The sequence below is a fragment of the Carassius auratus genome, chromosome 37 (genome assembly GCF_003368295.1).
Source record: "Carassius auratus strain Wakin chromosome 37, ASM336829v1, whole genome shotgun sequence".
NCBI lineage: Eukaryota > Metazoa > Chordata > Actinopteri > Cypriniformes > Cyprinidae > Carassius > Carassius auratus.
In genome coordinates this window covers 16,307,196-16,334,531 of record NC_039279.1, presented here as the reverse complement: position 1 = coordinate 16,334,531, position 27,336 = coordinate 16,307,196, and the positions used below count along the sequence as shown (strand labels likewise).

At 35.9% G+C, this 27,336-nt stretch overlaps 2 protein-coding genes across 2 annotated transcripts; one reads left to right on the top strand and one right to left on the bottom strand.

Moving 5' to 3' along the window:
* The first annotated feature begins 2,874 nt into the window (after positions 1-2,874).
* Positions 2,875-16,005, top strand: LOC113056372 (cone cGMP-specific 3',5'-cyclic phosphodiesterase subunit alpha'-like). The gene is made up of 22 exons (XM_026223124.1): positions 2,875-3,665; positions 4,952-5,104; positions 5,797-5,886; positions 5,963-6,103; positions 6,187-6,261; positions 6,341-6,405; positions 9,704-9,770; positions 10,020-10,067; positions 10,245-10,394; positions 10,479-10,622; positions 10,700-10,765; positions 10,890-11,036; positions 11,603-11,710; positions 11,790-11,899; positions 11,985-12,072; positions 12,154-12,254; positions 12,344-12,451; positions 12,532-12,595; positions 12,694-12,768; positions 12,889-12,972; positions 13,440-13,593; positions 13,894-16,005. Exons 1-22 carry the CDS (start codon positions 3,198-3,200, stop codon positions 13,941-13,943), a joined length of 2,556 nt encoding a protein of 851 aa, XP_026078909.1. The 5' UTR covers positions 2,875-3,197; the 3' UTR covers positions 13,944-16,005.
* A 1,235-nt stretch (positions 16,006-17,240) lies between these two features.
* LOC113056511 (protein FRA10AC1-like) lies at positions 17,241-27,298 on the bottom strand. The gene is made up of 14 exons (XM_026223291.1): positions 27,196-27,298; positions 25,843-25,922; positions 24,934-25,026; positions 24,794-24,839; positions 24,466-24,542; positions 24,290-24,373; positions 24,102-24,186; positions 19,993-20,115; positions 19,081-19,165; positions 18,411-18,453; positions 18,193-18,323; positions 17,915-17,959; positions 17,531-17,702; positions 17,241-17,382 (listed from the first exon to the last, which is right to left on the bottom strand). The coding sequence occupies exons 1-14, from the start codon at positions 27,229-27,231 to the stop codon at positions 17,340-17,342; spliced, it is 1,143 nt and encodes a 380-aa protein (XP_026079076.1). The 5' UTR covers positions 27,232-27,298; the 3' UTR covers positions 17,241-17,339.
* Between the last annotated feature and the right edge of the window lie 38 nt (positions 27,299-27,336).

Sequence of the window (27,336 nt, the reverse complement as noted above, 5' to 3'; positions counted from 1 at the left end):
GATTTTGACTGGAGCGTGGAGTGGATTTTTAAAAAGTTAGAGCATCGTGGTTTTCATTCACTCCAAGAACACTCCACAACCGCTCCATCACAAGTACAATCCATGCTACTTTATATGTATCTGATTTTGATTGAGCAGAAATCTGTAATAAATGCATCGATCTGTATAAAATAACTGACTGCTGTTTGAGGCTGGTTTTCATTCTTTTGAAAGTAACAAAATGAATACAAATGAAAGCATTTTGTTTTGTGTGTGTTCATAACAGAGAACTAAGTGCAAGTTAAAGTCCAATTCTCATTCTAGCCTACTATTTGTTCAGTTAACACATACACATGTACATTTGCTGTCTCTTATATAACCTCTGTGGAGTTTTTCAGGACTCTTTTGGAGCCAACAGTTGCTCTGACGTAAGTTATGTGGTTAAGGGACAACTCAACCTAAATACCCCTGCTCTAAAGAAAGAAAGAAAAAAAAAGAAAAAAAAAGAAAAACAATTATGTAACTTGTAACAAAATGGCACAAATGTTCAAAAGTCTAAGGTCTGTGAGTTTTTTATTTTTTATAAATTAATACTTTTCATTAGGATGCATTAAATTGATCAAAAGTGACAAAAACTATATTTATAATGTTAAAATATATATATATTTTTTTCAATTAAATTCTGCTCCTTTGATTAAAATGTATTCTATAAATACATCCAGAATTCTATTCAGTAAAGAATCCCAAAACAGAAAATGAAACAGCTTTCGCAAAAATATTCATTAGCACAACTATTTTTGAAGTTGATAATAAAATTTTTTTTAAAAATCAGCATATCAGAATGATTTCTGAAGGATCATGTGACACTGAAAACTAAAGATGATGCTGAAAGTATAATAACAAAAAGAAAACATATATTTAAATTTTTCAAATTATTTGACTTAGATTACCAAATTTTTGTACGTATTAGTTCACCACTGCATTTATTTATTCATTTAGTAAACATCTATGTACAAACAAATACTGGTAAATCATCCAGTGCTTTATTTGAAACATTACTAATACAAGTTAAGTAAACCAGATCTTGATATCAAGCTAACTAAGCCTATTCTCAGCTCATGAGATCTTGCTTTTAGCCTGATGTGCAGCAGACAATCCTTGACACACAAATGGAGATTGTTTTTGGTTGTTTGTCTGGGAATGAGCGGATAAATATCAGAAAACTAGGTGATGCTGATGGACTGCTGATGTTGTCTTGCATGTATCTGCACACATACATGTCAACAATTTAAGGTCTTACTTACTGCAAGCCTGAGGCAAAGATATCTCAAAATAAGCTTATTAATATCTCCAAATCCTTCTCTATGTACTTGTCTGCTTAAAGTCCTTTAAAAAATACAAAACATACTTGTTTGTTTTTGTTTACAGGTGTATCATACGGAGCCCCGCACATGACATGCAGGAAAAAAATATTAGGCTAAATCGTGTGCACGATTTACTTATTTGTTCCCTCAATGTACTTAACCATGCACACGTTTACTATTGCGTTCCCTGGATTTACTATTTCTTTAATTCGATTTATAAATTGTACGCACAATTTACTAATTAATTCCCTTAATTTACTAAATCATGCGCACATTTTAGTACATTGAGGGAACGAATTAGTAAATCTTGCACACAATTTATTTATTTTTTCTTGCATGTCATGTGCGGGGCTCCGTAGTATCAGACCCTGCATACACAGTTGGCTATTTAAAACATTGTGTGTGTGATATTTTATCCATCAACCTCCAATTAAATGAATAGTGAGCTTGGTAAATTTAGCATTGCTGTGTCTGTCAGCTCCTCACTGTGAAATTAAATGTGCAAGCACTCTGAAGTGCCATGCCAGACTCTCTCTCCCTTCAAGAGAGGATATCCTCATAATCACTTTTACTTAATCCTGGATTCACAAAGCCAGATACATTTGATGCTAGTCCTTTTTTTTTTTTACATTCTGTATGTCTGACATTATGTCTGGCAAACTGACAGATCAGGTCTAATCCTATCACTGGAAATAGATCCTGGGTGTCCAGCATCTTTTGTAGAGCCAGAAAGTCCAATAATGCTAAAAAAAAAAAAAAACCTTAGCCTGATTTGGTGAATTTCTCTTTTTACTTTCAGAGCTTGAGAGCTAAGTTTAATAAGGACAAGACATTTGCACTCGGGTTACTGACACATCACTTTAACTTTTTTGTATTAAATATTATGATTTTAAGCAGTTAAGCATGTATAAAGGACAATCCTGTGACTTATACGTTTTTATTTTCATAATTCTGCCTTTATTAATAAATTTTTAATCCTACAGTGTGACACATACATACACACACACACACACACACATATATATATATATATTATATATATATATATAAAACAGTAAAACAGCTATTTTAAATTCTAATTATATTTCATAATATTAATAGTTATTCTTACTAAGAGATTTAGAGACTTCTTTCAAAATCATAAAAAAAAAAATCAAAATACACTTTTTTTCAATTACATTATTATTTAAATTAATTACTGCTGAAATTGCTTGAGATTTCAACTGACCTAACCTAGTTTTCGTAAGGTCAGATTTTTTTGCCATTTTTTAAAAGAAAGCAAAAAAAAAAAAAAAAAAAAAAAAAAAAAAAAATCAAAACCTGATTAAAAGTTTTAAATGAAGTTTAAATTTACTGTTTGGATATAACCATTTGCAAAGTTTTTGCATGATCATATATTTTACCTGTTGAATTCTGGTGAAACATTTTTCATTTTAAGCACTTAGAACTACACTTGATTTTATGTTCAGACTTATCTATTAACACTGGGCCTGTGAAGAAACTCCATCAGTCTAATCAACAAACCGCTGTGATAAATATTATGTCATATGTCGACACTTTCTCCTCGGAAGAAAACAGAGGCGTTTGACTCTGACTCGATTGTCTAACATAAAATGATCAGGCTGGGGATTTGCAGGCTAAGAAAGCTTAGAGGTTTAATGTCATGACGTCACTTTAATTAGCGGCCACTTTGATCTCTTCAGCCTGTAAGCCACTATTCTCTGGCAGTCTGTCGGAGGAGACCATAGGATGCACCTATCTGAAGGAGGGTATCACTGAGAAGCTGCACTTTTCATCCTGACACCCCACAAGTAATGAATCTGTGAGAGGGCAAGCAGAGAAGTACACTTCAAAATGGCAGACAAGGATAGTGTTGAAAAATACTTGGAAAATAACCCTCAGTTCGCCAAAGAGTATTTCGACAAGAAGGTCCGATGCGAGGCCATCACCGCTGCTTTCGCAGAGAAACTTGACATCAAAGATCCGGTCTCGTTCAAGGATGTCAGCCAAATCCAGGAGGCCAACATCATCTTTGACATGATCAAAGAAATGCATTCGCAGCCTATTATGGAAAAGGCCATGCACAAGGTCCTGCAGAGGATATGTTTGCTGGTGAACGCTGACCGCTGCAGCTATTTCATTAACCGAGCGAGAAACGGCATCCCTGAGCTCGCTACGTGTCTTTTTGATGTCACCCCTACCTCAAAATACGATGCGAATGTAGTCAACCCTCAGTCTGAAATTGTGTTTCCTACTGACATGGGCATAGTTGGCCAAATAATGACCACCAAAAAACCAGCTAATGTTCCGGATGTCAAACAGGTGGGTAAAAGAAGTAAAGCTGTCTTTTACTTTTGCTTTTACCACTGCCTTTTAAGCTTTGTAAAATTTAAATATGTCAAATGCAAACGCATTAAATTCAAGCAGTATACACTGAAAGACTACATTGAATTTATATATATATATATATATATATATATATATATATATATATATATATATATATATATATATATATATATATATATATATATATATATATATATATATATATATATATATGTATGTATGTATAAATTAAAAACAAAACAATTTACAAATAAATAACATAAAAAATATATAAAAATTGTAACAAATGTTTAAACTTAATGGGGTTAATCAATAGTAATTAATAGAGTTTTAAGACATTCAGCTACCTTATGGATTGAGATCAAAATTTTAAATGCCATAAAACTTGGAGCACACACACACACACACAAAAAGACTTATTCATTATCAACATATTATTGTTATGCATATAGCAAAATATCTGCTGTGTAAATTGTGTGCAGAATTGCAGAAACATTTTTTTTAAAACTATTTTTTTATTCTTAATAGATGACAGTCTATGTAGATTAAACAAACCTGTTTTGTCAGCTAACCAAAATATGTTCTTAATTAGATAACCTCTAAAATAACTTGCATTGTTATAGTCAAACATATTATTATAATATTAATATGACTGAAACAACCAAACTACATTAGGTTACAGAAGTAAAAGTCCTTTTTAGGTCATAGGGAAAGAGCTGTGTTTTTGGTTTTTATAGTACTCTTAATATGCTTTACATACGTTCATTTATAAAAAGACACTCATTAAGTTGCAAGCAAAACATCTTCTTAGGCTTATCAGGCAGGTCTGGACCTGAAAGTCGACTATTAGTTTGACAAAGGATTAAACTTTTTCTGTCCTGTGCTGATGGAGGTCAGTCAACCCCCTGCAGAAAAGCAGCTTATTTGCTGTGCTTCTGGTGGCCTGCTGCATCTTGATATCATTCAGTAACCAACGACTGCACTGATAACTCATATATAACAATATAACTCATAATTAAGAGGCTTTATTTATGAAATGAAAATGTGGCCTAAGAGATTAAATGTAAACAAATGATACCCTGAAGCATCTAGCTTAACATAATGATATTCAAACCATGGGAAGTTAATACGAACTTGAAAATAAAATGTGTCGAAATTAATGGATATTTTGTAGCAAGTAGTTTTTAACCAACCTATATGTCAACAAATTGATCATGAAACGGCGGTATTTAACATTAAAGAATGTATTTGTTTCTTAGAATCCCAGATTCAGTGATTTTGTGGACAAACAGACAGGATACACTACTAAAAACATGCTGGCTGCCCCACTCATGAACGGGAAAGACCCACTTGGTGTGGTCATGGCAATAAACAAAGTTGGAGGAAATGAGTTCTCCAAAGCAGATGAAGATGTGAGTATTTGAAAAATGACATCAGTGTGAAAATCATTGCATGTGATACTGACCTCAAATTTGTTGGAGTTGGAGTTATCAGATTATTCGCTGTTTTCGGAATACGTACACACTACATTAATACCATGAGAAAAGGGAAGTTCACACCACTACTGTAATGACATTTACACAGAGGAATGATATCGTTCAAATCGAAAAACTTTTTTTTTTCCAGCTGATGAATGATAAAAACATTGACAGTCAATTAGAATTCATCCGACTTTAAAGAGCACACGCATTTCAAGTGACAGACAACAAAACTGCAGCATGCACTTATAAACAGAAAGTTATGGAGCATTGGTTTGGATGCTAATATAGTTCAAGTTACAGTTATCTTTATTTTACAGTCATGTTTCTCATGTACATACTATGTACTTATTATAGTAATTAAAATAACTATGTAATAACTAGGTACTAAACCTGAACCTACCCCTAAACCTAACCCTACTCCATGTAGTTACCTTGTATTACCAGAACTTTCTTAGATAAATAGACTGTAAGTACACTTTTAGTGCATGTTAGTATACGTACTGTAAAATAAAGTGCAACCGTTATACTTAATTTGAACAGACCTTTTTAGACTGAGATTTCACTGTGTCAGTATAAGAACAGATGTGACAATATTTTTTAATTATTAAGCAAATGTTTTTCAGCTCTTCACCAAGTACATCACTTTCGCCACAGTCATTGCCCTACAGCATTACACTTCATACATGTATAACGTGGAATCTAGAAGAAGCCAGGTAATGCTACGGACTACTACACTTAATGGTAGACTGCGATTTGAAACTTGATTCTGACTGTATACCGCTGCCACAGGTTCTTCTATGGTCTGCGAGCAAAGTGTTTGAAGAGTTGACGGACATTGAGCGACAGTTCCACAAAGCTCTGTACACTGTCAGGACCTACCTCCAGTGTGAGAGGTACTCTGTTGGCCTTCTGGACATGACCAAAGAAAAGGTTTGTGACATAGGGTGACCATCCTGCATTTGGTCATTGATCAGCAGTTCATAAAAACACTCAACTTTCATTTGATTGTTTAGGAGTTCTACGATGAGTGGCCGATTAAATTGGGAGATGTGGAGCCATACAAAGGCCCAAAGACACCTGATGGCAGGGTAACACATTTGTTTCTATTTGGTAAACAAGTCAGTGTTGCTGTCTAGTATTGTTATAACTTATTATTTCTTCCAACAGGAAATCAACTTCTACAAGATCATTGATTATCTCTTAGAAAACAAAGAAGAGATCAAAGTCATACCGTAAGCATATTTTATAAAAAATGTTCTTTGCTCATATTACGAAAATTCTAATGTCATAAGACCACTTATTCTGCCACTCATACAGTACAGTAGGTAAACCTATTTGGACACAGTTTTCTAATGCTTTTGGTTATTCCAGAAATGTCTGTGAAGACAAATCTACAGAACTGTACACAAGGCCTGAGCCAAACCTGAACCCATATGAACACCTTTCACTCTTAAAAAAATGAAGGTTCTTTATTGGCATCTATGGTTCCATGGAAATTTTTCAACTGCACAGAAAGTTCTTTATAGCACCACAAGGTTCTTCAACTGGTGCTAAGGCACTCAAAATGTGCCAAGAAAATATCCCCCACACCATTGCACCACCAGCCTGGACTGTTGATACAAGCCAGGGTTAGTCGTTTCCGACAAATTTTAACCCTACTATCTGAATGTCGAAGCAGAAATTGAGACTCACCAGACCAGGCAGCATTCTAACCCACAGAACTGCCGCTCACTGAATATTTTCTCTCTTTTGGATCCTTTTCTGTAAAACCTAGAAATGGTTGCGTATGGAAAAAGATCAGAAGCTTCTGAATTTTTCAGACCAGCCCATCTGGCACCAACAACCATACCACGTTCAAAGTCACTTAAATAACCTTTCTCCCCTATTCTGATTCTTGGTTTGAACTTGAATCCAAATCAGAAAGAGCTTTTTTGGCAGGTATGTTTACACATACCAGGAATTTGTTTTGGTGACAGAAGCTTCCTCTGCACAAACAGATTACAGTGACAAGATTAAAAGATAAAAAACTACACAATATACAAATAGACAATGGATAGCATTTGTGTGAATAGGTATGTTATGCACAAATGCAAGGAAATGTGAATTAGAAGTATGGTGTGTAAATAGATAAATGTATAAATAGTGTTGTGTGTTATGCATTTATTTTCAAGTTAACTGTTCATGAGACGGATTGCCTGAGGGAAGAAACTGCTCTTATGCCTGGCTGTTCTGCTGCTCAGTTCTCTGGAGTTTTTGACCAGATGGCAACAGCTCAAAGAGAAAGTTGCCTGAGTGTTAGGGGTACAGAATGATTTTGCTAGGCTTTTTACTCACTCTGGATTAGTGCAATCCTTGGAGAGTGGGGAGGGTTGTACCAGTGATTCGCTCAGCAGTCCAGACTATCCACTGCAATCTTCTAAGGTCTGATTTGGTAGCTGAGCTGAACCAGACAGTTATCAAAGTGCAGAGGATGGATTCAATGACTGCAGAGTATAACTGTATTGGCAGCTCCTGTGTCACGTTGAACTTCCTCAGTTGGCAAAGGAAGTACAACCTCTGCTGGGCCTTTTTGACAATGGAGTCCCACTTCAGGTCCTGAGAGATGGTGGTGCCCAGGAACTTGAATGTGTCCACTGTTGCCACAGTGCTGTTCATGATGGGGAGTGGATGGGGGGACTCTCTTGAAGTCCACTCTCATCTCCATTGTCTTAATCATGTCCAGCTCCAGCTTGTTATAACAGCACCAGACAGACAGCTCTTTAACCTTCTATCTATAAGCAGACTCGTCACCAACCTAAATAAGGCCAATAAGTTTGGTGCCATCTGTGAACTTTATGAGCTTGACAGAAGGAACGTTTGTAGTGCACTCATTGGTGTAAATGGAGAAGATCAGTGGGAAGAGAACACATCCTTGGGGGTCACCAGTGCAGATGGTGCGGGGGCTGGATGAGAATTTTGGTTCAGGGAGCTGCTTGGTAAATTTGGACAAGAAGAAGTTTGGGATATTAGTGTTGAAGGCCAAGCTGAAGTCCACGAACAGGATCCTTACATAAGTCCCATGCAGGATGTAGTGCAGTCCCATGTAGTCTCAGGCTCAGACGTCATACCCAAGGACCGTTGGCTTTACGTCTGATGCATATGGCACACAAAAGTGGAAACACTTCAGGAGTTTCGAATTCATCATTGAATTGGTTGAATTATACAGGATTTCTGGGAGACTGTGAGTTGAATTTTTTAATGTTCTGCCTGGAAACAAAGATTATGAGGCACCAAACCCCCTCACGAATGAAGAGTGCTGGCGTGTTTACAACTGTGATGACGAGCACTTATCAGGATCAACTAAACACTGGATTCTCAAAAGTATGTGAAATATTTGAAGTTCATGGCATAGAATCTTTAAAATACGTCCGAATTTTACACACTGATTTGTGACCTAACACACATCCCTTTCACAGACCTGAAATGCAGAGGGGGGTTGCCGGAGGTGTTAATAGATCCAAGGAGAGGAGGTCAGAATGGGTGTGGGGTGTGAGACAGGGTTTTTCAAACCTTCAGTGAAACTCATTAAAATCTTCAGCCAGTTGTTGATTCTCTACAGTGCTGGAGGATGCTGTCTTCAAATTTGGTCATGTCTTTCAGTCCTCTCCACACTGATGCAGGCTCAATGGCGGAAAACTGATTTCTCTAGTTTATCTTAGACACCCTGATCTAATTTTGCAGTGTATTTTTGGCCACCTGTTTATACAAGACTCTGTCCTCACTTCTGTGGGCATCTTCTTTGGCCTGACAGAGCTGACTGAGTTTTGCAGTGAACCATGGTTTGTTGTTGTTGTAAGTTGAGTGCTTGTAGGAATGCGCACAGGAATGTCCAGATTGGTGGCTGCAGATTCAAAAACACCCCAATCAGTACAGTCAAAGCAGGCTTGTAAAATCCTGCTCGCTTCATTAGTCAATTTTTTAACTGTCCTTGTTACAATTTTAGCTGATTTAAGTTTCTGCCTGTAGCTTGATATAAGATGAACCAGACAGTGATCAAAGAGCCTCACAGTTGCCCGTGGGACAGGGTGATATTTATCCTTTATTGTTGTGTAACAATGGTCAAGTATATTACTGTCTCTGCTAGGACATATAACGAGCTATCTGTATTTTGGTAGTTCACATGATATATCTGCTTTATTAAAGTACCCGGGAATGATTCTAACAGATTCCAGGTATTCTTGCTCTATGACTGTAATTTGATCAACCAGTTGTTGTAGCGTTGAACTCACGTGCACTTGTGGTGGAATGTAAACACTTACAAGAATGAATGAGGAAAAGCAGTGGATCGTCCTGACCATGTCTACATGCCTAAATGTATCGAGTTGCTGGTATGTGACTGGCTTATTAGCTATTCGCATTAATGAGCAGTTGAACAGTTGTAGCTAATAAAGCGGCTGGTGAGTGTATGGTGTAGTGTTTGGGTGTCCACACTTTTGCCCATATAGCGTACTAGCAAGCCTACCTCTCTTATTTGTATGTTTCTGCTTCCAGGACCCCTCCTGTAGACCACTGGGCACTTGTTAGCGGCCTCCCTAGCTATGTGGCTGAAAATGGTTTTGTAAGTAAAAAAGTATTTTCTTAAAGTCCAATACTATGAAATTTTGGGAAAAAAAATAAAAAAATTATTAATAATGTTATTGTGACAAAATGGCTCAGATCTGGTTACACCAGTGCCCCTTGAACAAACACTTGTCCTAAAGTTGTCCTAGGCTAAAAAAATACTTAAAAAGTTAAAGGAGCTACTTAATGTGTTAAATAACTCCTTGTTGTATTATTGCTTATGCTGACTTTATTTTTCTTTCTGCAGATTTGTAACATGATGAATGTTGCTGCAGATGACTACTTTACATTCCAGGTACTGTAAGCCATTCCAGGATAAACCCTTTTAAAGGTCACAGTTCCTGATCCACATCACACAAACCTGTAAACTTCAAAATGAAACAGAAAACAATTAGTTTTGGTCATAATTCTGATTAGTTTATCGACAAGGTGAATGTAATTATCACACTTTTTAAATTGCTTTACTTTTCAGAAAGAAGCTGTGGACGAGTCTGGTTTCCTCATCAAAAATGTCCTGTCCCTTCCCATTGTCAACAAGAAAGAAGAAATTGTGGGTGTTGCCACTTTCTTCAACCGGAAAGATGGCAAGCCATTCGATGAGCAGGATGAACAAATAACTGAAGTGAGTCATTAAATGGTCGCCATCTTTTTAGCTCTATTTAATCTTGTGCTGCAACACTAATGTCTTCTTCTGACTTTGTTTCAGGCCCTAACACAGTTCCTAGGATGGTCTGTACTGAATTGTGACACATATGACAAACTGAATCGGACAGAGTGGAGAAGAGAGATTGCAGCAGAAATGGTCATCTACCAGACCAAAGCCACCCCAGCTGAAGTCCAGCAGATTCTGGTGAGACATCATACAAGTTCATGCTTTAAGAAATTGCAGTCTTTATTAAGTTAAATAAATGTTTTTCGTCTCGTTAGAACACGAAGGAGAAGTTTGACATGAACCCTGAGGACTGTGATCAAAAAGAAATGTACAAACTCTTGGTATGACTTTTTTATTTATTTTTTACTCTGAACCAGTATACTCATAGTCAACATATTATTGATCTAAAATGTTTAACATGAAGGATGTTTCGTTTAATATATCTACTTGTATTTTAATACACAGAGAGCCAACATTCCAGTAGCCAAAGATGTCGATCTGCTAGAATTTAGTTTTAGCGACTTTCCTCTCTCTGAGGTTGACCTTATCAAGTGTGGAATTCGCTGTTTCTTTGAACTCGGAGTGGTAGAGAAGTTCAAAGTGCCAGCAGAGGTGAGACTGGACTTTATGAGCATTTCCACAATAATACACTGTAGCGGTCAAACTACTGTATACTTTGAGTTCGAAAAATGTATTTGAACAGTGGAAAGGCCCTGATGTGATGTCATTACAAAATATTAATGAATCCAAAGTATACAATCTACTCCAATTTTCTTCAACTTTAAATTTGCAGCCTTAAAGTTTGGGTGCTTTTAATTCAGAAGTCTGTATTGCCAGTCTTCAGCATTCACATGCATATAGAATGGAAGTAGCACAATGACCCCTTAAGGCTAATTCTCCAAGTAGCACTCATCTTATTACTAGAGCCTATGTTTATTTTTGGCAGGTGATTATCAATGACCAGACTCAACCAAAAGCTCAGCAGATTTTCACAGAAATCAAATGTCCACCATTCACAAACTTCCATGTATTGCATTTTAACAAATCTGAAGATAAAGAATTACATGTCAACTGTTACTGGACTTTCATATTTTATTTATGGAATAAATAGCATGACATTCCTTCAGTTTCTGGTTTAAATTTTTGGGGGATTTTAATGCTGTCTACTCTTACTCCAGGTCCTGACAAGATGGATGTACACCGTACGAAAAGGTTACAGAGATATCACATACCATAACTGGAGGCACGGATTTAACGTGGGCCAGACCATGTTCTGTCTTCTGCAAGTGAGTCTTTCAGCCCACACATCATGTTATTTACTGCCAAAGAGGTTGTAATATTGAATATTGTATGCTTGCCCAAAAGACTGGAAAGCTGAGAAAATACTACTCAGACCTAGATGCGTTTGCGATGGTAGCAGCTGCATTCTGTCACGATATTGACCACAGGGGTACCAACAATCTCTACCAGACAAAGTAATGTAGTATACATATATTTAACTACTATTTTTTTCAGAAAAGGCACAGAATACATTTTACTCACAATCCATTTCCAATGTAGGAGCTCATCACCACTGGCCAAGCTCCATGGTTCCTCCATATTGGAAAGGCACCATCTTGATTACAGCAAGACACTGATGGCAGAAGAGGTTTGTTGTGTCGCGAAGCACAAAGTGTTCCAGAATTTAACATGATAACCAGATCAACTTTCTTTTTTGGCTCTTTTACAGAATGTTAACATTTTCCAAAGTCTGCAGAAACGACAGTTTGAGACAGTCCAGCACTTGCATGATGTCTGCATCATTGCGACGGACCTTGCCTTATATTTCAAGTAATTGCTCAAGAGCATGTCTTGGATTAAAGTAGAGTCACTCTAGAACATGTTGTACCGATGATGGTCCTATTTCTTCCCCAACCCAGAAAAAGGACCATGTTCCAGAAGATTGTTGATGCCACCGAACCAATGACTGATGAGAAGGAAGCGATTGCCTATGTGTCCAACAATCCCATTAGGAAGGAAATCATTATGTAAGCATCACTTCTCAGTAGAACCCCGCTACCTGAGAGCATACTGAATAGAGATTGAAGAGATGTTTGCTTCCAAACAGGGCAATGATGATGACTGGATGTGACTTGTCTGCCATTACAAAGCCATGGGAGGTCCAGAGCAAAGTAGGTGCAACTTCGGTTATTCAAAGTCAGGATTATCCAGCATTGGGTTAAAAGCTATTCCACTGTTTATTATCCGCTAAAGACACTCTTTTCTAAAGGTGGCTCTCATGGTGGCAGCTGAATTCTGGGAGCAGGGAGACCTGGAGAGGACTGTGCTAGACCAACAACCCATTGTGAGTTTGTAGAGATGGATTTTACCAAGTGTTGCTTTTTGAAAGGTTGCATTCAGTTGGTTGCATTGTGAGAAAACTAGTGCCTGAATAAAAATATATATCCTTTGTATCTTTTCTCAGCCCATGATGGACAGAAACAAATCAGATGAACTTCCGAAGATGCAGTGTGGTTTCATTGACTTTGTGTGCTCATTTGTGTACAAGGTAAATCCATCACATTGCAATACATTTTCTTTTTACACAACACAGACATGCGTGTAAGCAGAAAATGGGGCATTTGTCCACAATGGCATCTCCTGGAATGTCAAAACAACATTGCTTAAATCAGCGGTTCTCAATTCCAGTGCTCAGCACATTTTGTACATTTCTCTTAGTGCTTCAGACGTTTGTTCTATTCGAACGTAAGTGCCCTGCGAAGTGGACATCACAGGATATTCCGCCATGCTCAGGGAGTAGGGAGCAATGAACAATGGGAACACAGTTCATTCACGGTGCTCTCTTCTAACGAGCTGATTATCTGAATCAGGTGTGTTAACAAAGAGAAACGTGCAAAATATGCAGAGCAGTGGGGCACAAGGACTGGAATTGAGAACCGCTGGCTTAAATGATGGGTTGGCAGTTACTGGTGGGCTTGCCAATGCTTGCAGTAACAAGCCTCTTTTCTTTTACAGGAATTTTCAAGGTTCCACAAAGAGATCACTCCCATGTTTGATGGCCTGAACAACAACAGGGTCCACTGGAAGGAACTGGCTGATATTTACCAGGCAAAAGTAGATGCTTTGGAGAATGAACGAAAGCGACTAGAAGAGGAACAGGCTAAAAAAGGTAAGTCGGACCCATTAGCTGAATGGTTTTTTTTTCTTTCTTTTTGGCACTTTTATAGAACGGGATATAGATAGAAAAGGAAATGAAGGATATGAATCAGAAAATGGCAAGGGATGCCCACTAAACACTCAGGAAAATTATACATAAGTGGGCTGGTACACCTTTTGTACCTTTTTTTCTGAGTGTTTATGAGATACCCTGTGCTAATCTAACTTCATTGCCTTAGGGAATGTACAGTACATTACATAACCTTGCAGTAACTTGATTTTCTTTTTTCTATTTTTTTTTTCTTCACTGAAGGTGGTGAGGACGTAGAGGGAGGAAAGTCCAAAACCTGCACCATATTTTAAACATCATCTGACAAAAATTCAGAGCCACAGAAAAGTCTGGGCCAGTATGTAGATGGAGGTGAAACGTGCTCCTAGGATCACTACATTTTCACCAGTTTTCTCATTTCCTTGGATGTACCTTCTCCAAGTGAACACGTAGGCATTCACCAGAAATGGAAGAACTGTACCAGTCTGATGTTCTTTCTGATGGGGTGCCAGCCTAGTGCACTATATAGACAATTTCACGCTTGTACCTAATCAGTCATTTCACCTCGACTGAATCTTTTAACAACTACAGTGGAGGAAGTACTACATATGAAACTACTACATTTGCCACACAGTGGTGGCCGAAACATGACTCGGAGTATGGCTTTTGAGTCCATAACAGTTTAAGACTGTGGTATATCATTTTAACAGCAAAAACATTAAGAATTAGAGCAATACGCATGAACAACTTTCTTACCAGTTGCTAATTTCTCAAAATATCAAACTTCTCGAATGATTCCAGAATCACATGGTTTAGCTTCTCTGTAAACTGATCATAAAAGCATCCAATTTGATAATTGTTCTTTGGATGAATTCACTAAATCACACTGGTGAAGTGTGCAATTCCTACACCAAATGGGAATTGCAAAAAATACTGACTGTTTTCAAACATGTTTCCTCAACACACCCCTCATCTGTAATTGACCAAACATAAGGTTTTAACAGACCCGGCATTACACTTTTTGGTAAAATCAATTTACAAATGGCTTTCTTATAGATGTCTCTACATATCAAACTGGGGTGAAAGAACACTTCACCTTTAAACTACTGAAAAGTTATTTTAATAAATATCAGTTGCTTTATTTAGGATTAAAGGAGCAACTCATTTGAATAATAGCTTTTACAGAAGCTGAATGCTTTTAGCAAGTGCTTTGTAAAATGTACAAAGATCTCATGCTACAAGTCTTGCACAATGATTATGAGTTGTTAAAAGTAAAGATGGCACTGCCAAGGCTCAAGATCTTGTAACTTGCAGCGTTAACCTCTTGTTGCATTTGCATCTTCTGGTCGCAGCTGTGTTTGGATGGAAACATTACAAGACATCTTTTCTACTTTTTTTTTGTTCTTTATAGAAGATAAAGCTGAGAATGTGAAATGGTTAATTCTGTGTCAACAGAATATGTGGAGTTGTGGAGAACATTTATGACCAGAACTTTGATGTCTGTTCTTTTAATCATTTAATAATACCTAAGCATCACACATTGGTTTCAAACATTATGTATTATTGTAAGAATTACATAGAATATCAATTGATAACATAGAGGTATTTATTTATAACAAATGTTTAAATTATTTTTAGTGGTATTCTATGGAGACACAAACAAGTCAGGGGATATTTAAAGAAAGTACACTATGCCATTACAAGGCAAGAGGGAACTGTCAGTCCTCGAGCAAGTAAACCTATAAGGAGATTTGAAGCGAGTTTGATGGGAGAGCAGCTCCTTAGATTCACTCCGCTTTAATCTTTAAATACCATGCTTATTTAAAGCAGCCTCCAGATACCTCCCATGGCAGAAAGCACAAATCCAATTCGTAAGGTCAAAGTCTCTTGTTCTGATCTTTGGAGAATTTGATGTAAGAGGTAACATTTGTACTAGTGAACCTGATATCAAAAATAGGTCATTCTGCTTTAGAAAAAATAACAGGCACCAACAATATGCACAAAATGCATCTATAATAACCTACAGAGAAATGTTTTAAATGCATTGAAAAAAAAAAAAAATACAATCTTAGGCAATCTCCGCTTGTTAGAAAAATCAGTTAAGGCCTTTAATCCAATAACAGGGGCCATGGCAGTCTAAATATCTTCACTTTAAATGTCAAACCCTCTAAATCCCAGATTGAAGAGGCCAAAAGTAAGTAAATCTCATCTCAGGTTGATGGTTTGTGCATTTTGCTAGGCTTGTGTATAATATTATCTACTGTGTCATTTGGATTGAGTGTGCATGGGACTAATATCCAATCATCTTATTTACTGAATGCTACAGCACATATATTGTAAATGATGTAATGTGAACAAATAAACACATTATCTGAATTTTCCGGATTCTCAAGGAGTCTTTGAACATATCCGCTATTAGCTTGAGGTCTCTGTGACCACACAGTTTTGTTGGGGATGCTTCGAGGGCATGTCAGGAACCTCTTCTGACTGTTTCTATCATGCAGTGGATTACCTAATAAAGCTGGATCATCCCCAGGTAAAGAGGCTCAGGTAATGGGCTGACAGGAGACAAACCACTTCTCTATCTATAGTTCTTTCGATATTACTTCATCTTGAATGTTTATAACACCAGACCACACCAACTGTCGCTGTTAATGTTGTGGAAACACAGAAATGCATCATAAATGCAATCACAGGGGAACTTCCACGTATTGGGCACACTGAATAACAGAGCCGACCCCATCTGACTGATTCTTCACACTGATTGGCTGGCAGCCACCATCAGGTAAGCTGAGGCCCGGGAGAGTTTGAAAGTCTACCATGACCATGTGCGGGGAATAAAATAGAAAATCCATTTCAAAATGCCAGTGCTAATGCATTTGGGATTTCAAGGCAAAATGGACTACAGCACGTCTGTCGTTCTGTCAACATTTAATGGTTCAGATGATCCAAACATAGATGCTATAGGTTCCTAAAATATTGTAATGGACTGCTGTGCTCACAGGAACCCAAATCTCTCTTCATGGTAAATATCTGAGCTCACCAAACTTTAAAAGTAAATACTTCAATAAAAAAAAAACACTTAAATATACTGATAAACACAGCGGGCCTCATTCATATAAAATATAAACGGAACAAATATAATATATACAATTTATTTTTATGCAATTACATCAATTGTAAACACACACACACACACACACACATATATATATATATATATATATATATACAAACACACAATTATTTTTGTATGCTTATATATATAATTTTATTTTTATATGTGTGTGTGTTTATACACATTCTGTTCAATGCAACAAGTGACATAATACTTTTATAAATGACTTGTACAGAAATTATATATATATATATATATATATATATATATATATATATATATATATATATATATATATATATATATATATATATATATATTTATTTATATATATATATATACATACAGTATATATATATATGCACATACATAAATTATGTTAATGTTTTATATTTTACAAACACATATATACAATTCTTCATATGCTAATTTTTATGCTTGAATGAGACCCAGTAGAAATTATTTGAATTTTTTTTTTTTTTAAATAATAATCAACAAATTGTAATCAAACTATTCTTCTCAAAAACAAAACTAACCGTTATAAAAAGAAAACAGTAGGCATGAGATTGTTTTGGATCTTCCTTTCCTCGACTCAGAGAAACATGTCTTCAAAACACTCATCAAACTCTTCCTCCCTGAAAAAGAATCAGACTCATCAGGTTTGTCAGTTAACTGGGATTTAAAAAGACACATGTTCCCAGTGATCAAGAGCTTTCGAGACACTTTTCCCACATTTGTATGTACACATATACTCTGCGTTGTGGTAAAATAAAGGGATCTCACTTTGACTTCTCCTCTACAGTGGGTGCTGGGCCCCTCCAGTGGTCTGATTCTGAAGGACCCTCTTCTTCTTCATCACTTTCTGCATCTAGAAAATACACCACATTAGACTCACATATATCTAAGCACACTACTAGCAGGATGTAAGCCTGGTAAAGGTATTGTAGTAAGAGAACTAATCAGTGTGGGTTTCAGTATGAGTTACATGCCCACATGCAATATTTAAGGTTTCATCCTCATCCACCATCTACTTCGACAGATTTGAGTTTCTGGAGTTGTTTCAGTGGTCTGAACATATTTATTAAGGTATACTGAGTATATTCTCTGCCTGGGGGTGCTAGATGATGGATATTAGTCATTTTTTATGAAAAAAAGGTGTATTTATACCTTTATCTGTACCCTGGGACTCCTCTGAACTTGAAGATGAGTATTCTGTACAGAAGAAAAAAAGTGGTTTATTTAACAAGCATATTTGGTCGAAATAAGCTCTTAATTTAAACCAGGTTTTCATTCCCATTTAATTCCCAAATGGTTATTATTTTACAAATGACAACAACTCTTTATATAAAACACCAGCACAAAAACAAGTCCAAGTCAAGCAGAGATATACGATGAATTGTCCTGGAAATGTTAGGGAGATTGATTTGCACTGAAAATCTACTTGCCTTTGCGTCTCTTTTTGTGTTTGCGTTTGTCTTTGCGCTTCTGCTTTCTGGATGATTTGGATTTCTTTGAGACTGACTTGTCCATATTCTCTTTTGACTGCTGTTTCTTCTTCACCGTCACTTCCTTTCTCCTGGAACAGATAGCACAGTTTAAGACGTCTCCAGGTCTATGAATATCTAAACATGTAATTGTGTTTGTAATGGCTGAAGGATCTTACTTGTGATGATAGTTTAGTTTGAAGGAACACTCTGGACACAGACCTGGAAAATAACATGACTAAAACGTCTAAATATTTGAAAAGGCTGAAACATATTCATTTGATTGGATCAGAGTTAAAAAAAAAACTTTTATGTCACAGTGAATAAAACATTAACAATGTATTAATGATAAATAAAAAATAATCTATTTAAATGGATAAAATAAATACAGCCTTAAATAAGAGACTTAAGTATATACCAAACATTTGATATATATATATATATATATATATATATATATATATATATATATATATATATAGCTTCAGAGTAAAAAAAAAAAAAAAAACATATGTAGAATTATACTTTCTTTAATACTCCTTATGCTTTTATGTCATGATGTGTCCGATAAAAAAAAGAAAAAACATACAGAGCAGAATCCTAAAAATGTTTTTCCAGGTTAAAACTTATAGTATATGAATCTTTCTAATGGAATGCACTGCAGACCATTGAGGTAAAGTAGTATTCTTTCTTCATCAGCAGTAATCATGCTTTATTAGCAGTAAAAACTACTGAATCTAACAAATACAGACACTGGCTTCCCTTATTAGCCACTAATTAGGTTAGCTCCGCCCCTTACAGCATGCACGCTTTAGACAGTCACATGGTCGGCGCGGGTCATGAACTTACGCAGCTTCACCAGGGCGTTCCTCTTCTCCCCTCGCTCCACATAGGCAAAATTCACCATTAACAGAATACTGCATACCTGTGAATACATTTAGGCTAGTTTGATTATGCTCTCAGGTCCCAATTCATGTATATTAGGGCACATTTACAACTAGTATTAACATCTCAGGTGGTCTCTGGTGATCCTGTAGCATATGATCAAACTCATCCAGTAATCTGAAACATGAACCCACATTTGGATAACTACATTTTACTACTATTTGATGATGAAAACTACTATTTTATTAATAGTGTATAATGTGTCTTGATGTGTCCCAAACAACAATTAAGGACCGCCTACTCACCTGTCAATCCAATTCACCAATCAGATTAGGGATAGTTTTACCCAGGGTAAATGGCTTCAACACCATTCTTATTAACCTATAATTAGCCTCTGATTTCAGGGGTAAATTATGATTAGGGTTATTTTTAGAAGTAGGATTATGTTTTTGTACAGAAAATCAACAAAATACACCTAAGAATATTTGGTAACACTTTAGATTAGAGAACACCCCCAGCAAACTCCTAATTATTTGCTTGTTGATAGAAAGTTAGGTAGCTGTTGAGGAAGTTATGTTTAGGTCTTTGGTAGGGTTAAGAGATCTAGAATATGGTCATGGAGAATAAGGCATTACAGTACTAATAAACAGCCAATATGCTAGTAATAACCATCCCAATAAGCAACTAGTTAAAATTGAATAGTGTTACCAAATATTCTTACAAAATGTGTTTTGGAATACAAAATATTCCTAACTTTATTATGATGTTATAAATGGAGAACTGGCTGTAAATCGCTGCCTCTCCTCGCATGATCTTGACCTGGCCAACATTTCCCCTCAGATATCAGCGGGCTGACATTAGCTCCAGCAGGCTTACGAGCGGATGCTCCAGATTGGAGCTGAGGGAAAAGTGCGTCATCGGGGAGTTTTCCTGCCAGGCTTCCCACACCTCTGACAGTGTGCCGTCTGGACCGTCATTGCCCTGAGCCCAAGCACACCTCTGCTGAAAGTGAACTGCTTAAATGTATGGAAGCATAATTCTGCTATGAAAAAAAATGTAATTGTGACTTTTTATCTTACGATTCAGACTTTTTTCCTCACAATTCTGGGTTTAGATCTCTATTCTCAATTCTGATCTATTTTCTCACAATAATGAGGAAACAAAGTTGTGAGATAAACTCAATCGTAAAAACATTAAGTCAGAACAGTGAGAATAAAACGTACAATTCAAAGAAAAGTCAGAGTTGCGAGTTAAAAAGTATCTTTTTCATTTTTATTTTGTGATGGAAAAAAATGTAACAAGCTCAGGAAAGGTCAAATTGCGAGATAAAAAGTTGCAATTTCCTTTTTTTATACAATGGTGGAATAAAAACAACAACAACAGAATCTCAGCTGCGAGATATAAACTCACAAATCTGAGAAAAAAAGGTTTGAACTACGAGATAAAAATTCGTAAAATGCAATTGTGAGAAAAAAAAAACTGAATTGCAAGATGTAAACTCCCAATTCCAAAATTATAGTTAGCAATTGCGAGAAATAAACTCAAGTTGTCGTCCAAATAGCAAAATGAGAAGTTCTAATGACCTTATTTATTTATTCCAGGGCAGAAAAACAAACAAATAAAAGTCATTGTGAGATATTAAATCAGAGTTCGAAAATATAAACTCACAGTTCTGAGAAAAGATAAAAAGTCACAATTATTTATTACAGTATTTATTTATTTTTTATAAAAAATTGCGAGATGCAAGCTCATAATTTCTAGTTTATAACTATAGCAAATGTAGGATTTAAAAGTGCAATTCTGAGAAAAAAGATTTGTGCTAAAAAAAAAAAAATCTGAATTTTAAGAGGAAAAGTCGCAATTCACTTTTTTTTTTTATTTTGTGGTGAAAATAAGCTTCAGATTGAAGTTTACAAAACTTTAATTTCGAAGACTGATATTATTAGGTCTTCCAGGTATGTTCTGGGTGGAAAAAGCCTTTCTAAAAAAATGTGCTTCTTAGAAATTGTTTTTGTAGTAGCTTGTTTAATTGATGAGGACATGCATGTTTTTGCTATTCATGACCTTGGATCAAATGTGTCCACCTTACACTGTGAAAAACCTAAACAAAGTGACTGTGTTGTGAAGGATTATGTCATGTTGCAGCTTGGAGAAAGGCTTGAGCTTTGACGTGGCTTGCAGATGATCTCGCGGCAGAAAGAGTGACTGAGGTATCAACCTCACGTTGCACATGCGGATAATGAGACGCCCATTACCCCATCTCTCTGATGACGTGCATGCCACGTCTATCCTCTCCAATTGAACTCTCGTGAGCAGCACTGAAGCTGTTAAAGCCAGTGAAGCTGACAAACAGCGTGTTTGGAGAAAGGACAAAACACATAAGGGTTAACCCTAATTAAGAGTCTCAGGGATGCCCTCATTCTGCTAAACTGTAAAAACTGATCAGCAGATGGGAACTCCTCATGACAATCTCCCAAGGGACCTATTAAAATGTCCCACAGCAGCAGAAACTGAAAGTGGCGAGAACAAAACATGCTTTGACATTCAGTATATGATTTTCTCATTTGCTTGAGAAACTGTGAGTGGTGTTTACCAATGCAAAACATGCCACTATGTGCAAAGATGTTTGCTAATCTTCAACAAACTGAATTTCCCAGTAGTTTTGTGAAGATGTGATTTTTATATGTTTGTTATTATTATATTTAAATTATGTTGTAAATATTTTAGCTGTTTTAACTTATTTGGAAACCTATCATTTTAATGCATATTGTGGGCCTCAGCACAATTTGATATGCATTACAATGATAGGTTTCCAAATAAGTTAAAACAGCTAAAATATTTACAACAATATGTTGGACCCCTGCTTATTATTATAATTTTTTTACTCACAAATAGCAGCATTTAAAATGTAATGACATTTAGTTTGTTCACTTACACATTTTAATAAATAACAGCTATAATTATGTAAAAATACTTATTCTGACCTGTACTCATTACAACACATAAAAGAAAAAGTGATCATATTAAATGCTATTAAAATTTAAATGATTAAATGATGATGTTATATAAATGAAATAGAATAAATAAATAAAAACTATAATAGTAAATACATACAGTCCTTCTAAAAAAACTCTGATCCAGAATATGTTTTTGTCTAATTGTGTGTGTGTGTGTGTGTGTGTGTGTGTGATGTTGCATCACGCCACCAGCTCGTGGTGGTTAATCTGCAGGGTGTGACGGCAGATGGGCTGTGACTCGCTCAGGAAAAGCTTTTGACAGTGTACGATCATTTCATCAATCATTTAAAGGCCTCTTCATTGATTTGTTTGTGTAATTTCACTGATTGATACACGTACCCTTGTTTGCTTACCAAGATAGCTTAACCGTGAACCACGACCCAGAGACAACAGCATTCAAAATCATCGATTTTCTTCATGACACAGGCAAACTCACCACTTCGCAATTAGTTCACTCTCATAATATGATCTATAATCATCTGCATTCAATTAGTCGGCTAAGACTAAACAAATAAACTTCATACTTTCATACATTTTGAAGAAAAGTGATTAAATTATATATCTATTAGATATCCCCAATATCTATTTTAAATGGAAAACAAGTGCATTCAGCTGTGAACACTGTTAACGGTCAACTAACTGATCAGTTCAGTTATATGTTGAATATTTACTATGCAAATTAACTGCTGATTTTGTAATGCAAGAACGTCTCTTTCTCAGTTATATCTGGCTGAGATGGGCTGCTAAAACTGTTCTTTCAGTCCCTGTCAGACCCTGGTTTGGTAAAACTTCATCACCACCTAGTGACTGAGGATGTTACTGTTTTGGTATTGCTCTGAATTTCATTATGCAGGCAGAAAACTTGAAGTATGTGAACATGTTAATGTTGATGGTAAAACTTTGTTAAGGGACCAGTTCTCACTATTAAAAAGTTGCATATTAGCACGCATATTACTAATCTATTTCCTGTTTATTGGTACTTATAAAGCACATATTTATGCCTTATTCTGCATGAGGCCCATACCTAAACTGAACTCCTTACTAACTATTAATAAGCAGCAAATAAGCAGTTTATTAAGGCAAAAGTCACAGTTAATATTTAATTAATGGTGAAAATTGGTCCCCCAACTAAAGTGTGACCTTATTTTTATTATACAAGTATAGAACAATAGAAATGTTCTTGAATGACCTTTTCCAGATATTACTTCATTTTCAATGCGCCACCTAAATCCAAACTAGTAACAGAAAAGTTCAAATTCAGTAAATCTCAAATGATAAGAGCGTTTCAAATACTAAACAAATATCAAGTTTAGCATAAGAAGCATGCAATCCTATAGAGCCTACTGTATCATATTTGTGACCCTGGACCTTGGTCTTAAATCGCTGGGGTATATTTTGAGCAATAACCAAAAAAACTTTGTATGGGTCAAAATTATTGATTTGTCTTTTAGGCCAAAAAACATTAGGATATTAAGTAAAGATTATGTTCCATGAAGATATTTTGTACATTTCCTACCATAAAGATATTCAAATCTAATTTCTGTTTAGAAATATGCATTGCTGAGAACTTTATTTGGAGAAATTTAAAGGTGATTTTCTCAATATTTCGATTTTTTTTTTTTTTTTGCACCCTCAGATTCCAGAAATTCAAATAGTTGTATCTCGGCCAAATATTGTCCAATCCTAATAAGCCATACACAAGATTATTTTTCAGCTTGCAGATGAATTTGAAAAATTGACATTTAAACCTTGTTTTGTGTTCCAGGGACACATTTGATGTGTGAATTTCTAAGGCTTCTAAATGATCAACATGATCAGAACTATTCTATACTATAGGCAAAGCGTGATGTTTCAAATGCAATACAAAACACATATTATGCAAAAAATGTGTCTAAAGACTCAGAAAAATTAAAGTCAGACTGTTATTTCATATGTCAGGCTTTACAAGGTTAAAAAGACAACACAAACCTTATTTTCTTTGTATCTGCTGAGGTCAGCAATACAGTACTCCTTAAAAAGCTTTTCGTAGTATTTCTTTGCGAGCTCTTTCTCCCTAAAGATTTCAGAAGCTTTATCTTAAGGTGACTGACTGTGCAGAGGTCAAGAGCAATATTCAAGATCAAAATGAAGCCCAAACAGAGAAATGCAGCCATTACCATGTCATATCCTCCTCATCCTCGTCTCTCCACAGGAAACGGTGGTTCTCTGTCACCACATCCAGATCTGTCTTATCTTTAGACCTGCAGAGGGAAACACACAGTTCAATCAAATAGTCTTTAGATTTAATGACTGAAAGTATTTCTACAGAAGCCAGACAATGTAAACTGCTGACATGGATCGTCTGAAGTCCTCAAACTTTCCTCCATAGTACAGAATGTAATCCCTGACAAACTTCTTATGACGCTCAAACTTACGAAATGCTGTTAAGGATGGTTTACCACTCAAACGAAATGATTAATATTTCATTTACAATGGTCAAACTTGGTCAAAAAAATGCACTTTCAATTTTAATCTCAATACAAATCAGTGTTATTCAGTACATAGTCTCATTCAGTCTCTAGGGTTGAGAAACATAGAATGCAAAATGAACTGTAAAGAAATACAGAGCCATTTAAAAGCCCAAAACTGCCACCGTCACAAAATATCCATTGACTGGATACAGCGTTCATTGATATCAGGTGCTGTCGTCGGTTTCTGGCTTCCTCTCTGTCAGGAGAAAATCAACACTGATTTCAGTACACACACACACATACTGGACTTTATGGACTATTTTGCTATTTTTGGTGGATGGGACCTGTACCTGTCCCATTCGTGTGCAGCAACATTCTTATGGGCCACTTTGGTGTGTTTTCCTTTCTGGAATGGCTTCTGTAACAGCTCGTCTTTGCCTTCCCTAAAACCAAACACACACCAGAGGACCAGCACTTAAAGTGAAAGCACCTGAAATGAGTGTTTATTGCATGGGTGCCATCAGAATAAGAGTCCAATCAGCTTATAAAAACATCTCATTAATTCACAAGCAATCCACAACACTCCAGTCAATTTATTTACATCTTGTGATGCAAATAGCTGCATCATTAAGGTTTTTTGCACTTAAACTGTCTCTTCTGGCTAAAATTTGAGTCCAAGATCCATGATAACACTTCCACCAGTAAAAAAAACATCCATTCCCTGTTGTCTTCTCATATCAAAATCTACCAACATATTTGTTTAAAACTGTTTTCTCGTGTAAACGGTGTTTGATCTGTGCATATTTCTCTCCTGATCCAGACATGATGACAGTTTCCACTGGATAAAGCAATGTTATGGATTGGAGAGAGGACTGTATGAAATGTCTTGATGGATTTGTTTCTTAAAAACATGCAGCTTTTCGCTTCACAAGATTTTAACTGATGGACTGGAGTCGTGTGGATTATTGTGATGTTTTATCAGCTGTTTGGACTCTCGTTCTGATGGCACCCATTCACTACAGAGGATCCTTTGGTAAGCAAGTGACGGAATGCTACATTTCTGTAGATTTGATCTCATCTATATATATATTGGATAGCCTGAAGGTGAGAAAATTTTCTGCAAGAATTTTTTATTTTTAGGTGAACTATTTCCTTAATGTAGGACTATATATTTGGAAAAATGTTATAACCATGGCTCCTAAAAACGTGACACCAAAAACCATGGTATGTTTTGTTAATGGTATAAAACAAACTCTTACCTATTCCCACCATATCTGGACTTCCCTCCACCGCCATCATCATCACTGAAATCTGAGTCATACCCTCCTCCTCCATGGACCTAAAACAGAACACAACAACACAACATTATCTTATTTCACATTTCTTCAAACCCTTCCTGTTCTAGCTTATATTGTTCTAAACTTTGTATTGTGAGCACTTCTTCTTGTTACTACAATAACAGGACACTGACACAATTACAGCACAAATGTCAACACAGTGATTTCATGCCAGTACTGGAGGAAAAGTGAATGCAAGGTGAGCAGCTGACCACAGCTAAGAGGGAAAGTACTTTGTCATCTTTATGGGTGATATACTGAGTCAGCTGCCATGATGCTGCTTCAGCACAGCACAGGAAATACAACACCCAGCGTCAAAGACTGGAGGCCACATCATGTGAAGGTCAGCTCTCGCACTGACTACTGAGATTCAGACTTTAGGACAACAACAACTGGAACCATCAAATAAATGTCATTTAAAAACTGGTTAAATCACACAAATACACATTATATTAATTATTATAGATAATCACTCTGTATAATGCATTAACATATCATTCACAGTATCATATTTATATTAGAATTTCAAAGGCTTCTATAATGATGAAAATTTTACTGAAAAACCTGTTTTTTTCTCAATCTACTACATGCTTTCTGTTGTCTGACCGACAGTTCATACTCTTTTTGTTGTGAACTCTTGATAAACATAAGAATAAATAAAATTTTCAAGTTGACAATTTGCTGGAGTAAAGCAACTTAGGTTAACTTGATTATCCTCAAATCATTTTTTAGAAAAGTTTTTTTTTTTGTGTAAATATCAGATATGATACAACAGGGCTTTGAGGAATGTTTGTTTGTTCATCTCACTATTGGATTGCATTATGTTACAGAGGTTTGATCATAAAACTAAGAATTAAATATAATCTTATTGAGAAAAATTATCGGGAAAGATAGGATGACATCTAATATTTACATGGATTTTATTTAAGTAGCCTGCTATACTAATTTATATACATTACAAGCAGAATTTCATCTTATATAAACATAAACTGAATACCAAAGCACCATATTGTTACTATATCATACTATATGCACCATAAAGGTCTGATTTATTGGATATTATGCAACATATATGTCAGGCTTTACAGTGTTAACTGACACGAGCAAATCTATTCTGGAATTAATTTCGTGAAAAGTAATGCGCCATGGACGATCAATGTGCGATATGAGACAAAGATAAGAAATACTTTTAAGTAATGCATGGCAAGCGATTTAAATCAGTTCAATGAAATCTACAGATTCCCGTGCATGACTGGTCTTGTGATTCAGAACTACCTTCACAAGGTCTAGAGCAGTTTTATCCATAGACATATATATTATATGATGTCTATGGTTTTATCCACGCCGCTCATCGTGTATGTATACAGCTGAATGTAAAATACGGGCGCGAAGTGATGACGTATAAACCACGTGGCC

Excerpts from the sequence above, each read along its gene's own strand:
- LOC113056372 (XM_026223124.1), top strand. The coding sequence starts at position 3,198 with ATGGCAGACAAGGATAGTGTTGAAAAATACTTGGAAAATAACCCTCAG. Across the intron at positions 6,104-6,186 it reads TGGACATGACCAAAGAAAAG|GAGTTCTACGATGAGTGGCC; the intron begins GTTTGTGACATA and ends TTGATTGTTTAG. Across the intron at positions 12,255-12,343 it reads GACCTTGCCTTATATTTCAA|AAAAAGGACCATGTTCCAGA; the intron begins GTAATTGCTCAA and ends TCCCCAACCCAG.
- LOC113056511 (XM_026223291.1), bottom strand. The coding sequence starts at position 27,231 with ATGTCTATGGATAAAACTGCTCTAGACCTTGTGAAG. Across the intron at positions 18,454-19,080 it reads GAACGCCCTGGTGAAGCTGC|GTCTGTGTCCAGAGTGTTCC; the intron begins GTAAGTTCATGA and ends GTTATTTTCCAG. Across the intron at positions 17,703-17,914 it reads GTCCCAGGGTACAGATAAAG|TTCTCTTACTACAATACCTT; the intron begins GTATAAATACAC and ends CACACTGATTAG.